We start from the raw sequence: 15,459 nt of genomic DNA, 5'->3' as shown, positions 1-15,459 counted from the left end.
ATATGCACTGATGATATTTTTGGAGTTTTTGTTTTGTTAATCCAACTTTTATTAATGGATATTTCAATATTACTACTTTGGTATGATTCTTAAGCACTGTAAAGCAGATTCTCTCTCTCTCTCTCTCTGCATTTGTTAAGACATTTTTTTTTTAAATTCCATAACTCAAACAGAGTTTTTTTCATCATTTACCAGGTTATGGAATTTGTTGTGAGATGACATGTTGTCCCTTTCTATCTGGGCTATCACCCACAGCCCTGGAATGTCTGTTGTAAACATTTTTTGTACAAAGCAGAACATCACCTCTCTTCCTTCAAATCCTTGCTGATTTGTTGATTTAGGAAATATTGACATGGTGTAAAAGAAAATGAGTCTAAATAATAAAAGGATATACAACTGTTTCTGTGCCCTTGTTTGTGCATGCATGCAGCTCGGAATGTACCCATCAACTTTTTCTCGTCCAAGATTGTATTAACTGCTTCCATACAACAAGTTATTATTAACCCAATCTTTTTTCCTTTCAAACTAAATCCTGCAATTTATTATTAAAGGGAGATAATCACATTTTATTCCACCTTCCTTTTTTTCCCTTTTGAAATCAAGAATGTGTTATTCACTAATTGTCGATAGCTTTACTTACCTCAGTGTCATATTTATGTACAATTGTAAATTCTTAGAAACTGAAAAAAAGTTGGCAGAACAAGGACAAAAGTGTCTCTAGCTATACCATGCCTTCTAGAACAAAAGATTTGTATTTGAATAATGAAACAATGTTGGCTTTGTTCGAAAAATATGTAAAAAGCATTTTATTTTATGGTTGTGAAGTTTGGGGATCACACAAGGCAAATGATATTGACAAAGTTTTTATGAAATTTTGTAAGCGTTTATTAGGAGTGAAATCAAATTGTAATAATGCTATGGTTTACATTGAATTGGGATGTCTCCCATTAAGGTCTGTGAGAATTATTAGAATTGTAAAGTACTGGTTTAAGCTTCTTGGAACCACAAACTGTATATTAAAATCCTGTCATTTAAATCTTACCATAGACTGTACTAAAGCCAAAAGGTCATGCTCCAATTGGGCAGCATTTATTAGGTCAGAATTATATAGTATTGGTCTTATAGTGAATTATAGGAACACCAAGAATACCTTGTGTTCCAAGAACATTTTCCAATCATAAAGAAAAGAATAATAGATGTTTATTGTCAGGAATTGTATACTGTTATCAATAATTCTCCAAAATGTTATATTATTTCACATTTGATAGATAATTTTTGCATGCAGTCTTATTTACTCCAATTTATACCTAAGAAATTTAGAAGATGCAATAACAAAGTATAGATTAGAATCTCATTATAGCAATTGAGTCTGGAAGATATAAAAACATTGCCAAAAATGAAAGAAAATGTACTTTCTGTAATTACAACGACATTGAAAATGTTTTTCACTTTGTGTTAAAATGCCCACTTTACAATTCATTTAGATCAAGATACATTAAGAATTATTATGTTAAAAAACCATCTGTGTTCAAACTTGTCCAGTTATTTAGTTCAAACAATACCAAAGAGTTATTTTACCTTGGTAAATATCTTTACTATGCAACTATGTTTGGAAATTCATTGCTCTATCTAAAATTATACAATTTGTTTTTCTATTACAATTGTTAAATCACATTTTCAGTATTATATATATCTATTGTATCTCACAATATTTTATACGATGTATCCATATATAAAAGTTGTATGCATGTTGTTCTCCATAGCGAGAATGCACGCTCTGCAGAGACTCTGAAGCCTGCTGGCTTCGGATTTTGCGTGCCTCGCATATGTTTATACTTGTGTTCAATGCTGATGAGCTTATTGCTCAAAGTTGAAATAAATAATAAATAATAATTTCTTTCATTTTGTTTAAATCCTGATCAGCTAGTTGAAACAATGTTACATTAATAGCTGCCTAGATTGTCTAATCATTTCCTGTGTAAAAAGCACAAGCTTACCAATATATAAAGAAGGATTTTTTAGCAATATACATACATTATTTACTCCTACATAATCTTGTGACAAAACATGTACATTTAATTAACATTATAAATTCAATGCCCATTTAAATACCTATAAGAAGACATTTAGGTGGGCAGAGGGATAAGACAACAACACATAGAAAACTGGTTATTCAAGTTAATGTCTTGCTAAATATTTCTGATTTAAACTTGTTGCTTCACGGAAACAGTTTTTATTCCCAATGTTTAATAATCTTCACTATAAATTCACTGCATGTGTTTGTCTTTGATTATATACATATGGTTTCATTTTTCAGTACAAACATATTCTAAAACAAGGAATTCTTTGAACATGATACTATAACTAACAGTAAATAAAAATTGATATAACATTTTAATCCTGGATTTATTTATATGACTACCTGTTATATGCTTATATTAAAAACTAATTCACGGACTCTAATTTAACAATTGATGTATCTTAATTACAAATTAATATATAATGATTTAAAGTAATTATAAAGCTGTATATTGTAGAAATAATGGTACTGTAAGAATAACACAATATGTTAAGCTAGTCTCATCAAGGATTTTTTTATTCATGGTCATATAAGATCATTCAATATGATCATATATTATGATCAATTCAAACAACTCCAAAACAATTTAAGAGTCTAAATAAACTAAATTAAGTAGCATTTATATATACCGGTAAACAAACCATGAGTGAAATTCAATATTGTAAAGACAGACTTCCAATATCAATGTACCTACTGATACTTATTTAAACATGCATTGTACATGTACTAAATTTATATGAGGTCATTCAATGAGGAAATCATTATGGCCCATGCATTATGTTGGAGTTTAATTTACCTTGTGTTGGTAGATAGTACTTCAGCCGGTATTCCTGACTGGTCGGTTTATCGTGGCCGTTGGTGAGATCCATAATTCGTTTTTCATCAGTCACATGTATTTCCAAAACATTCCATTTCACACCACAGACAATCAACTTCTCTCTGTATGAATTAGGCCGGTTTCTCTGTAAATGGCTTCCAGCTATCTGTTATAGCAAGACAAATGTTAAGCAGGCTTGAGTATGGTCCCTTTAAATTCCAAAACATGCTGCACCTGTTTTGAACAATAACAATAAGTAAGTCTTGAATTACACCCACTGCAGTGAATGAGTGATTGTAAAAGGACTGCTTTTTCTGGTTCACTGGGATCCAGGTTAAATACCAGTGTCTGCTTCAAGGGACATAACTTTCACAACAGTCAGTATTGATCAGTGCTTTTTGCTTTATCAATTATGCACCACAATAGTAGGCTCATAACAGTAGCCATCAATGTTTTATTGAAGACTTACATGTACTGGCCAAAAAAGAAAAAAAATTACTCATTCATTGGTTAATTGTAAAACATAGCTTGTCCAGCATTTGCAATTTAACATCTCTAGATTTTACTTCCCTGAGCTTCTCTCTATAATTTTTTTATTCATTAGAAAATAATTCTTTTTGATGGAAATAAACCTTTCTTATATATACATGCATTTAAGGTAGTACAAAACACCCATGAAATTGATTATTTGAAATATTTTCTGAAATGTGCAAAATAATGGCTTAATGCAGTGAATTTTGCAATTTCAATCCATTATCTAAGAAAAAATATAAATCATACCCATCATTTACATGAAGCAGGAAAAAATCAAGGTACAGCATATTTTGTTCAATTCCAACCTACATTAGAATGTTATTCATTTGATCTTTGTGCAATTTGTCCTCATATTATTTAAGAATGTGTAACTTTTGTTTCCTTGCATGTTTCTTTCAGAGATAAGAGTAAAGATCTGAAATTTGAACACAATCATGACAAGCTTTATGCACATCAAATTTTAAGGTCATGTGAAAAGGTCAAAGGTCAAATATAATGACGTCATCTAGGATTTTTATCAATTTTTACCTCTGTCAAATATTTTAAAATCTTAATTAATCTAAAACCCACAGTAAGATTTTCATTATTTTGATATACATGTATTATTATCATGGAATCATGGCAATTATACGGTTTAATTTTATTGAAATTTTAATCATACAATTTCTGTAGAGAGACCTTTAATTGTTGGAAATTTTCATCATAAAATATCATTCACAAGCACTATTCTTACATTATATTACATCATAATTTACTTTAAGTTACCATTTAGATTACATTTCAGTATCTTTAAGTAACAGAGAGGTCTCTTGTATAAATAGCAGCACAAACATTTCTAATACCTTCAAAAGTAACGTATTGGCATAGCAAATTCTAACAATGATTATTCCATTTTACACTCCGCCAAAAGGAGGTTGAAATGGTATGTTTAAGGCTATGTGGGCAAAAATTGTGTGGTCAAATTTCGAATATTAACAGGTTTCATTCTGAAGAACAGGATAATATTTGAAGAAAAATTGAATTATAGGAAAATTTCGGCTTATCCGAGCACATATTCCACATTAGTAGCTAAAAATTATACACAAGTTGTAGTTGTGTTGACAACTGCACTCACAGATTCAAGTCTTTAAAATTGTCATATTTTCAACATCCAATTACCGTAGTACCCAATTTAAAGGGGCATGGTCACAATTTGGGTCAAATTTCATTTTTTCTGTTTTTAGTGATTATATATATTGCTTTAGAAATGCATTTCTAATGATCTACCAAAATTTGAGTGTCAGTCGTAGAGATACAAGTAAGATACAGAGCTCACAATTTTCGTTGAGTAAACAAGGCTCGTGAACCGTTTTTGTTTACATTAATAGTTCAATATACAGGTAAATGTTCTTTTTTAAGCTTTGTTTACATGACAACGAACTGTGAGCTCTATATCTCATTTATTACAAGACGACTGACACTCAAATTTTGGTTGACCATTACAAACACCTTTCTGGAGCATTGTAAACATTAAAAACTGAAACCTAATTTTTGACCAAAATCGTGACCATCCCCCTTTAAACTATATGCTTATACATTGTTTTCCTATTTAAACCGACTGAGCTCTTTGGGTAAGAATCTTTCAAAATAAGAACAGAAAAAAATGTACCAGTATAAGTGTGAAAACAAAATTTATTTAGTTCACTCTTGAAAAATACAATAACATACACATGGACATGATTTGAATGAATTCCCCTTTTTCTTTGTTGTTCAAACAATAAATTATTGCGTTATTCTGCACTTAATCAAATTTGGTCTGAAAAAGCTCGATCATGGAATGATATTATCCAGCATTATATGATTATAACCAGCATTGCATTAAAAACAGAGAAACATCTCAAAATATCCACAATTAAACTCAAAATGCAAGCTTCAATTCATTTATACTATAGTGAAAACACACATAACAGCACATCTACATGTATGTACATCAATATCGGTATATCAAGAACATAATATAAAAATACGTACCAGGTATATTATTTCATTTGATCCTTATCAAATAATCTATTATGTGCATTTCTATAAAAGATTATAATGAAACATATTAGAAAAGTCAAAGTGTGCTCCGATATATAAAATGATTGTACTAGTAATCATTACAGTTTAAGATCTAAAAAAAGAATTTATATTATTTTCTAGTAATTACCCAATCACTTTATTGACATTTTCTTAAATTTGGGTTTTAACTAGGCTTGAAAATCATTTAACAACATTACATGGTCTTGTATTAAAATAAAATTTATCAAAGACATTTACATGTAATATCAATAAGATGGTAAATTGCCTGGTGTTTAGATTTTCCCTTTCATTCATATCTCAATCATTTTCAAAATTATAAACAAGCTCCCTGTCCTGACAGGCAAAAGGGATGTTAAATAACTTATTCTTACCAATCAAATTATATGTTACTGGTAAATTACTTGAATTTTAAGCTATATTTGAAGATTCCCACATAAATAACTACCCTGGTACATGCAAAAGTTCTAATTATCTTTAGTTTAAAAAAATCAACCTTTCATGTAGATCTAGAACTACATGCTAACACAAAATATAAAGATTCTAATGATTCATACAACCATTGTAGAAAAGACATAAAAATTGATGACTAGCAGATATGGTAAATAAGAAATATGGTAAATAAAATAAGATGTGAAATTGAACTAAAATTGTACTGGGAAGTTAACCGGTTTTTCAACTATTCATATACATGCATGGTCAGCAGATGAATTTAGAATACCTAGGATTAACACATGTTATTGCACAAAAATAATTGTGTATCGAGTATGTAAGAACAATTGCAGATGATTTTTTTGAGGAATTCATTTGTATATATTTATAATGTATACAACAGATTTATGAAAATCTGGTCTCAAGTAACACATTTAAATATTGCTATCAAAATTATCTTTATTGCCTCTGATAATACTGCAAGATACATCTTGTAAATTTAAAAATGTATGATTATTTTTAAAAAATGTATAGAATTTCAATGCAAAGAGTAAAATATAAAATCTTGAAAGCTTTAAGTAGTCTATAGGTACTTTATAAATGAATATATAGGATATATATCAGGTAATAAAGATATTGCACAAATTGTTTTTGGTAACTAAGAAAATACATTTATATTTTTCTTCACACATAAAGTCTTTCTACTAAACTTCTCCCATGTCAACTACATTATCAGTATTACTGTTACGTAAGAAGACCATGCTTTTCGGACGAGCCCATATTTGTTCCAGTTTCTGAATTGTAGCCACATCATATGCCTCCCAAGCAGTGATTTCTGTGAATTTAGAGTCCGCCTTAATTACAGAAAATATAAGGTTTTCGACGGTCACCAGTTTTTCAACCTCATGGATGATGTGTTGTTTATCACAGTGATTTTTCATGACAGCCATGACACAACCGTGTTGACATTGAGCGTTGGATTTTACGTTGATGATTAAGATGTCTCCTGTGGATCTTCCTACCCAGATGGAGTCCCCAACACCAGCAACAGAATTCACAATTGGATGGCGATTTCTGGGAATTGGTGAGCCAGAGGAGGGTGGGCTGGCCCGGGCTGGAAGGGTCTGGGATTTTTTGGCCATTGTGGGCCGCCTTGGAGGCAGGGGTGGGGAAAGAGCTGGATGTTGTGGGTCACTTACTGAAACACATCTCTCCGGAATGGGAGGGGGAGGATTGTTCTCACTGTCTGCACGGGCATTGGCACTGGAGGATGATTCATCGAACCACTTATCAAACTCTCCAGAGGAAATTTTTTCACATGATGAATCATCGGAAGAAACTGAAAATCTCCTGGATATGGGCATTGCTTGCACCTGTACAGAACTGTTAGAAATGTATTTGGAAACAACCATTTTATGTGGATTGATCTGATCACATTTCAGAATATGCGTCAAAATGCCCATCTCTGTATCAAATTCAAGTAGTTCACTGCTATTGGCAAGGAGTGCCCATATCCTGCAGTCCATGTGAACCAGTTTCATGACATCTGGAAGTTTATTCTCTAATATGGCCTGACATTCCTTGTTGATCTCAATTCTTCTCTCTATCATCTCTGTCCTGTTGCTGACTATGACGATGTCACTGCCACAGCCACACCATAGTTCCTCAGTTTCCATCACATAGACGAGGCAGGAGGCGGTCCTCTTGGATAACCTCAAGATCTTTTTGAGGTGCCAGTTAAACTGGTGCCTGAGGTTTACCTCCTCCCCTTCAATCACCTCCGGTTTTTTGATATGCTGATAAATTCTTAGCTGACCATCTCCTAGCAGAATGTACACCTTTTTACCCTAAAACATAGGCAAAATTTTAAAGTCCAGAGTAATCATACAATGGTTTAGATATTCTTGAATTGTAATACAGTTGTATACGAAGAATAATTGTCATATACAAGGACACAGAGCACCCACCAGTTCCTCATTCTTGACATATTCTATACATGTAGGAGTGGCCCCCAAGTTGTCTAGTTTCTTCAGTGAAGAAGGATGCCCTACTCCTTGCTGCCCAAACACTTCTATCTGCTCATCCTAAAAAGAGAACATTTTTAATCTATTTGTTAAGACATTACTTAAGTAATGTCAGTAATGATTTAGCAAGGTTTAATGATTTTATGTACAAAGAAAGAAAAAGAAATGCAAGACAATAAGGATTTATGTAGATAAATATGCCACTGAAAAGAAGAGAATAAACATTTTTGGAAGAGATGTATGTACTACAGTCCTCAGTATTGTGTCTGCTTCTAAAAGGAAAGATTGTAAAATGTAACCAATTCAGACCTCTGTTCCAATCCAGATCTGTTTGCCAATTTTGTCCATGCATGTGACGGTGGCCCCGGGCAGTGGTTTTCTGAAGGCCTGATATGTGCACATGGTGGCATCCAGAATGTGGTAGCAACGGTCATCTCCATTCCCCTCCCACACCCACACCTGTCGCTTTACACCACCATACTGCAAAACACAGAGCAAAAAAAGTTATGATCTCCTTATCAGCCTTCAAAAAAATCTACTCTAGGTTTGATTTGATAGATGGAAAGAGATGTTGATAGTACTGTGTCAGGCCAAATAAGGAAAGAGTTTATGTACAAAATCTTGTAGAATCAAAAAGACTCATTTGATGCTATTGATGGTAGGCCTGGAGACCAATGATATGTCTACAACCCAATACAATTTAGATATCATGGTAAATTCTGTAATAAACCAGTGTTTGTATGGTTGTTGATTTACCTCAGTGACAGAGGTGACAAAGTCAACTTCCTCCAGCTCCCGTGGGAAGTGTTTGTGCTGGGCCAGGAAGTCTGCGGACATCATGTGACTTGTGGTTAGGATGTCTTTAGCACTGGGGCGCTGGGTGGCATCCTGATTCCAACAAAGCTCCATCAACCTTTCCAGCATAGGGAAGCGTGGATCTATGTTAAAATCCTGCAAGGAGGAATTTCTGATTAAGCCTAAGGCTTGTGCATGAATATCAAACTAGTGTGTGTAATTGTATCAAAGATATAGACTTTTATGTACTTATATTTAGCTGCAAGATTTTGAAATTCAAGTAATTGTGCAAAAGGACATTTTGTATGGCTATTGGAATTTACTGTTTCACCATTTACTCCTTGTTTACCTGGAGGTTTGGTCTTTTGGCCTCCATTTTCATGGCTCTTGATATCTGTGCCATGTTTTTGTATTCACAATAAGGTCTTTCTCCTGACAAAATCTCATACAACACCATTGAAAAGGAGAAAATATCCACCTACAAGGATGAGCATGGAAGGCATACAGAAATTATTTACATCTTGGTTATCTAGTTTATTCAAACTGTACATAGACACTCCACACTGATTATTATTACTTTATTTACTGGTGAAAATATTCAGTTGCTGAGCCATTGGTAATGATGGGCTGTCATAATTCTTAAAAGTCTAAACATTTTACTTTTCTTTCTTGCTTTAAAGTTATTAAAAATATTTTACTTGACACTCTATTCCTGTTTCTGCTCTCTAGAGAGGATTCCCCAGGTAGTGACAGTACTGGCTTACCTTTTCATCATAGGCTAATCCCTCCATGATCTCCGGAGCCTGATATCCAGGTGTTCCCACCAATCCCACTGTCCCTCCGGATGTATTAAACTTGGAAATTCCATAATCAGACAACTTGACATTGACTGGTGCCTCTGGGTCTAAACTGGTGACCAGGATGTTGTCCGACTTTAAGTCCCGGTATATGATGTCGTGTTTATGTAGGTAGTCCAAACCACGAACAATCTACAAAAAAGAAGAATTCACCCTTCTTTCATTCTACATTGTTTATAAGATACCAAAGGTACATACTATGATGTGCTGCAGTATCAAGCTACATGTATTTCTTTATTTTTAAAACTTCTTTGTTCTTCCCTTTTTACAATAGCAGTTCTTCAATTTCACAAACATCAAATTCTTCAAATTCAATGCATATATACTGATCAGAAATGATTTCGAAGTCTATAAACCACCATTTCTTTATGCATGTTTTTTACCCTTAGTATTCAGAATCCTCAGATATATAGAAGTTTTTATCTAGGCCCAATCAAGTTAAAGAAGACAAGGTTTTGTTAATTGATATCTAAATGAATCCTCAGCTATATTTTTCTTGGCCAAATCAAGTTCAAGATAACAAAGTTTGGCTATATGATATAGATAACGAGGTTGCTATATATGGGGTATTTGATATGAATCCTCAGATATCTTGATGTTTTTTCTTTACCCAATCGAGTTCAACATGACAAGGTTAGATATTTACCTGATGAACAAGCTTGAAGTTGATCTCCTTGCTGAACACTGGCAGGAAGACTTTGTCCTTGTCCCTGTATTTGTTGAAGGGTTCTCTCCCCTCTATCTCATTATCAAGCACTCGTCTCAAACTACCCAGGGGAGCTAACTCTAGACACATCAGCAGATCTGGTCGGATGGAAATACCAACAAAGGATACAACACAGGGGTGATCCAACTTACTGGTCACGTCTGCTTCTTGTCTCATTTCCATGAAAGCTCTAAAAGCCTAGTAAAATAACCACAACATATTTACAGGTAATGGGGAGAGAGAGGTTAAGAGAATGTAGAGATAAAGAGAAAACTTCAAAATAAAAAAAAATGTTTTGAAAAATCAATATTTTTAGATATAAACTTCTCATTTATTCCAATTGTTACAAACCTTGATGCTGCTAGCTTCGTCCATATCTAGATGCATGTTTGGGGCATTAACATAGTCATCTAAATCTTCGTCATCATCATCGTTATGTAGAGGCTTGTTTCGTTCAACACTGGAGATATTCCCACCAGAGTAGTAACTGCTGTCCAAAGAATGCTTCCCTGACATAGAGGGAGCCCCATGGTAGTACTTGACTGCAATGTCCACATCTCCGTATTTACCTTTGAACACAGACCCAGTGACCCCTGACCCCAGATAAGCCTTCTTATTGGATGGATCAACTTGAAGTTTCTCCGAGTCCAGCAGGAATTTCCTGGGCAGTTCCTGCATGAGAAGCTCCGGGACGAGTTGACTGAGGGGGACCTTGGTTCCTCTCCTGCACAAGGCCGTGTCACCGGAGAGCAGAAGGCGAGCACAGTGCTCCACTGTGAAGTGGTCCAAGTTGGAGGGCAGCACGCTGGAGGTAATGGTGTAGCACACTGGACAGATGGCAAATCTCTGTATTCTGGGTCTACCCACCATGTCATAGTCCATCAAACCTACATTCAAATGTCCCGATTGTTTATAGAAATTGTGTATTTTGTTTTGTGCATCATTATTTTGGTGTTTAAAATAAAAGAACGGAATTGAGTAACTGATAAACAGTGTTGATTGTATTCAGAGTACCAGTATATCATATCAATTTTGCAAAGATCAACAAAATACATAAATGCCTCAATAAGGTTTATAGTAAACAAGATATATCTAGAAGTGGTGATCATGGTGGGTTGCCTTTACAAAATTAGCTGACTACTGATACCTGGGTAATGATCACTGAGAAGATCTTCCACCGCGTCTACAATCATCCCCATGATGGAGTAGTCCTCTTCCAGGGACTGGACAGTGATCAGGATGCCATGAGTTATGTACCCTTCCCTCTGACTCACTTGTACAGACTCCAGCATAAAATGGCCCATCTCATGTCTCAGAAACATTCCATCCTCCCAGTATATCATGTCTTTGTTGTTTATCTTCAGACCTTTACTGTTCATTCATAAATAAAAATACAGCATGTTTAATATTTATGAAAAACTATCTTTCAGCTTCTTTATAACCTAACATGGTTCAAAATTCTACCTTGCTTTAGAATTGATCCTGTAGAAGGACTTTCCAGGCTTGATCCGTACAGAGGACCTGAGGACCCAATCATTGGCAAGAAGTTCAATCCTACACATGATCCTAGAGAGCAGCCTACTCCACAGACCATTAGGAATAAAAGCAAGCTGATAGAGGCGGGACACTCGCTTACCATCACGGCCATGAAACTGAAGGTCCATGCCAGGGTTAGCGTGAAGGTGGGAGGGGATGAACAACCTATGTAGTTAAGATATAATAACCTGGATGGTAAATGTTATCAAAGTACTGAAGAACTGACGGGAGTTGATTTTGTCGATGTTTATTTATTTTAAAATCAATGATAGTTTCTAATTTGTATTTGAATTACGCACATTTTTATAATATGAATTTTTGGACTTTTTCGACAAGAATGTCGAGAAACCCCCATATGAATCATCTTAAATAATATTTGAAGATAAAATTAATTCAATCAAACTATGTATCAGTAATAAAAATATTTCTCGAAAATTGTATGGATCCAAGTAATATTGAACTCTATAGTCTCGTTCAACCAAACGCTCGGCTGACACCGTAAATCTCTGACAAGTAAGGGAGACTCTCTGATTGTCGGAGATTTACGGAGACAGTCGAGCGTCGAGTTGAACGAGACTATATTGAACTCTGGCGTAGGAATACATACGACTACAAAAAATATCTAAATTGTTTGTACCATTTAAAATCTGACTATTTTCAATGTATTTATAAATAAGTTTCCTTGAAAAACAATGCTTTAGCATACATTACATCGATTTTATCAATTATGTTCAAGAACTAAGTCTTGTCAGCAGCGATGATTTGTGATGAGGTCCAAACACTGTTTCACTTTAGGTTTGTCTGAGTAAATGCATAGGAGAGTTGATTAAAATCAACTCCCAATAATGGATCAATAGAGATTTTGTTAAAAAATATACAAAGACAGACATTGAGACAGGTTTTTTTATTGACCGTAGAGTACTGGTAAGTACTACGATACATGTAATATTATTACATTTGTTTAAGCTTAAAACATGTACACAGCATCTGCTCATGGGGCATTTTATCTGCTCTGTATAATGAATGCATATATTTGTTATATATGGAATAGAGAGCATAGTGAATAGGATGCACCTGTGATTTACCTAAAGTAGTTTTCTTGTACAATTCTTCAATTACCATACTCTCCATATACCGATACCTCATATTTATTGTACATGAACACTTGAATGAAAGACTCACAAACTTGTTTTGAAGGAAGAAATCACAGACTTACAAATGGGAATAACACACTTACTTTCTGTCCAACTCAACCTTAAGAGCAATTTCAAATTGTTCCAGGAGCTGAATGTATTGTGGGACATTCTCATTGGGGAACCTAGAATCCTGGAGGTACATCTCTTGTACTGTGCTCAAGGCAATTTTTCCTCCCTTCATAGACTGACATAGTGACTAAAACAAAAAAAATCAATTCGCATAATTAGAGTTTATAAAAATGGCTAATCTATGATGTTTTCTTAGCTGACAATTGTTTTTAGAATTTGATAGGTTGTTAATACTGACCGAGTCAATGAGGACCTGTGAGAGGACGTCACACAGCCAGGTGGGGTCCAGGTAAAAGAAGTTATTCAAGCCTTGTAACTGTTCATTGAAGTGTAGCATTGCTCCAGACGTTACAAGGAACTTTACCACTACAAAACACATGGAAGGTACAGTGTGTTTAGCTGTGCTTGTTTTGTATCCAATCAAGAAATCAGATGGTCTCAAAACAGGCAAATTATCAAATTGAAAACAAACATTGATAATCAAAATATTTTAAGTCTTTAGAACATATCAGTACATGTAAATGTAGAATCAAATAAGCAATGTACAACACAGAGAACAAATTATAGGGATCTTCTTAGTGCATTTTTATTTTTCTACTGATCTTATTTTTCTTGGACATGTATAATTATATCATTTTCACTGGTTACCTTCGGGGACCTCTTGGGGAACCTCCACATCACAGCCTGGTATATTCTCAATGAGCTCATACAGTTCCCTCTGAACCAGGAATGGAGGTTTGCCATCCCTGATCCTGTTCTCCAGCTCACGATAGATCTCCTTCTCTATCAGGAGGTAGCTGTTAGGAATGCTTCTGCCCAGCAGATATCTCGTTCCTAAGGACTTATTGCCAAGCTCCTTCATATTGCAGGCAGTATTGTACAGGGCATCTCGTAACTCGGATATACCTAGATGAAAACATGTCATAAAATCACTGACAGGAAATTAAAAAGGTGGTAACAATAGTACATGTACATAAAATAGGGTAAAAATGAATTTTAGTACATGTACACTGTATCAGTTATCACAATAATGAGAGTTACAAAAAAAAGTACAATAATCTAGTAACAAAACATAATGAATGGCCTACTATTTTGGTTTGAACTCATCTTTTTCTTTTTTTTTTAAATTTCCTTATCAAATTAATGGGTGATGAAGTGAACTCTACAGTATGTGTATAGAGTTCATCCACTGAGGAGTGAATTTGAGGTGTATATAGGCAGACACCCACCCGCCCCAGTAGTACAGGACATGGGGATGATGTTGTAATCCTCTAGTTGTGAGCACAGCCCCCCGTATCTCTCTGAGGCACTCCCAAACGCCTCCAGTAGCTTCCTTTTGATCTCAGACACCTGCTCGTCCCTGGTGGGGCTATTGTTCTTGTCCAAGAAGGTTGCTGCTATGATGACCTTGGAGTGGGGATTTCTTGCCTGTAATCAAGGAGAATGGAGATAAAATATGGTGCACTTAATCCTTATTCATTAAAAGATCTTATAATGTAAGACCATGTACTAAGTACTCACCTCTATACTGTACAGAAGTTTGCCTATCTTCTCCATGTCCTTGGCCAGAGACCAGAGGTCCCAGACGACCAGGTACAGAGAGTTAGGGGTGAAGAAGCAGTGGTGTGTGGCCTTATAACACTCGTCCCCAGCCAGATCCCACACACACAGCTCTATAGGCAGCCTCTTAGACTGGTCCTTCTGCACAGGCAAAATAATTAAGTCCATTATTTATACCTCAAGATGATGATTTTATATAATGCACCTAATTGGTCTAGGAAGTCATGTGATGGGGAACAATATGTGTCGCCTTGGGAATAGATATCATATTCTACCTATTCTGAAACTTTGGGATTATTCATTTCAATATTATGAAAAGATGAACATATAATATGTATACAAAGATGATTAAAACTAAAGTTTTTAATAATTTAATTTTTCCTTAAATCAGAAAAAGAAATTCCACTATTTATGAATTGAATTTATGAAGAAAATAGAGAAAATTACATGTTCTTAATTTGCCTGGGCAAATTCAAGACAGGGCAAAACTTTTTGCAAGTATAGAAAGGAGAAAAAAAACCCTGTATACAGTTAACTGTGATTTGATTTGAACATATTTTATCGTATACTAGTATATATAACATACATAATTATTGAAATGGTTAGGACACAAGTTCTAACAACTTACAAGATCTTCACCATAAGTTAACTGTAGATTGTATGGGGTGACCCACCCATTTACTTGGATAATTTGCTTTATTTGCGCAGTACACCTCTCTCATTAGTTTGTGAGAGGAGTTATAAACAAATATATCATAATTATTTAAGAGTTAGCAACTTGCCTTCTCCCCCCCC

At 34.5% G+C, this 15,459-nt stretch overlaps 1 protein-coding gene and 1 long non-coding RNA gene across 10 annotated transcripts in view; one reads left to right on the top strand and one right to left on the bottom strand.

The window, feature by feature from the left end:
* Positions 1-15,459, top strand: part of LOC105346345 (uncharacterized) — a 28,574-nt gene that overhangs the window by 7,259 nt on the left and 5,856 nt on the right. The window contains exons 2-4 of the long non-coding RNA XR_010714560.1: positions 9,470-11,985; positions 13,037-13,171; positions 13,318-13,488. This is a non-coding gene — a long non-coding RNA (uncharacterized lncRNA). The remainder of the gene's footprint in view (positions 1-9,469; positions 11,986-13,036; positions 13,172-13,317; positions 13,489-15,459) is intronic.
* The window catches only part of LOC105346346 (leucine-rich repeat serine/threonine-protein kinase 1), a 30,226-nt gene continuing 19,849 nt past the window's right edge, over positions 5,083-15,459 (bottom strand). For all 9 annotated transcript variants that reach the window (XM_011454879.4, XM_011454884.4, XM_011454881.4 and 6 more), the window contains 15 exons: positions 14,626-14,805; positions 14,334-14,532; positions 13,753-14,010; positions 13,343-13,470; positions 13,077-13,231; positions 11,768-12,004; positions 11,451-11,674; positions 10,655-11,190; positions 10,244-10,501; positions 9,505-9,729; positions 9,090-9,218; positions 8,702-8,896; positions 8,255-8,425; positions 7,889-8,005; positions 5,083-7,768 (listed from right to left, as the gene is read on the bottom strand). In XM_011454879.4, coding sequence (XP_011453181.3) covers positions 6,626-7,768; positions 7,889-8,005; positions 8,255-8,425; positions 8,702-8,896; positions 9,090-9,218; positions 9,505-9,729; positions 10,244-10,501; positions 10,655-11,190; positions 11,451-11,674; positions 11,768-12,004; positions 13,077-13,231; positions 13,343-13,470; positions 13,753-14,010; positions 14,334-14,532; positions 14,626-14,805 — 4,155 coding nt within the window. In that variant the 3' untranslated portion in view covers positions 5,083-6,625. The remainder of the gene's footprint in view (positions 7,769-7,888; positions 8,006-8,254; positions 8,426-8,701; positions 8,897-9,089; positions 9,219-9,504; positions 9,730-10,243; positions 10,502-10,654; positions 11,191-11,450; positions 11,675-11,767; positions 12,005-13,076; positions 13,232-13,342; positions 13,471-13,752; positions 14,011-14,333; positions 14,533-14,625; positions 14,806-15,459) is intronic.

This window comes from Magallana gigas, chromosome 6 (assembly GCF_963853765.1).
Source record: "Magallana gigas chromosome 6, xbMagGiga1.1, whole genome shotgun sequence".
NCBI lineage: Eukaryota > Metazoa > Mollusca > Bivalvia > Ostreida > Ostreidae > Magallana > Magallana gigas.
Note: the sequence above shows the minus strand (reverse complement) of the source record. Positions and strands in the feature narration are given on the sequence as shown.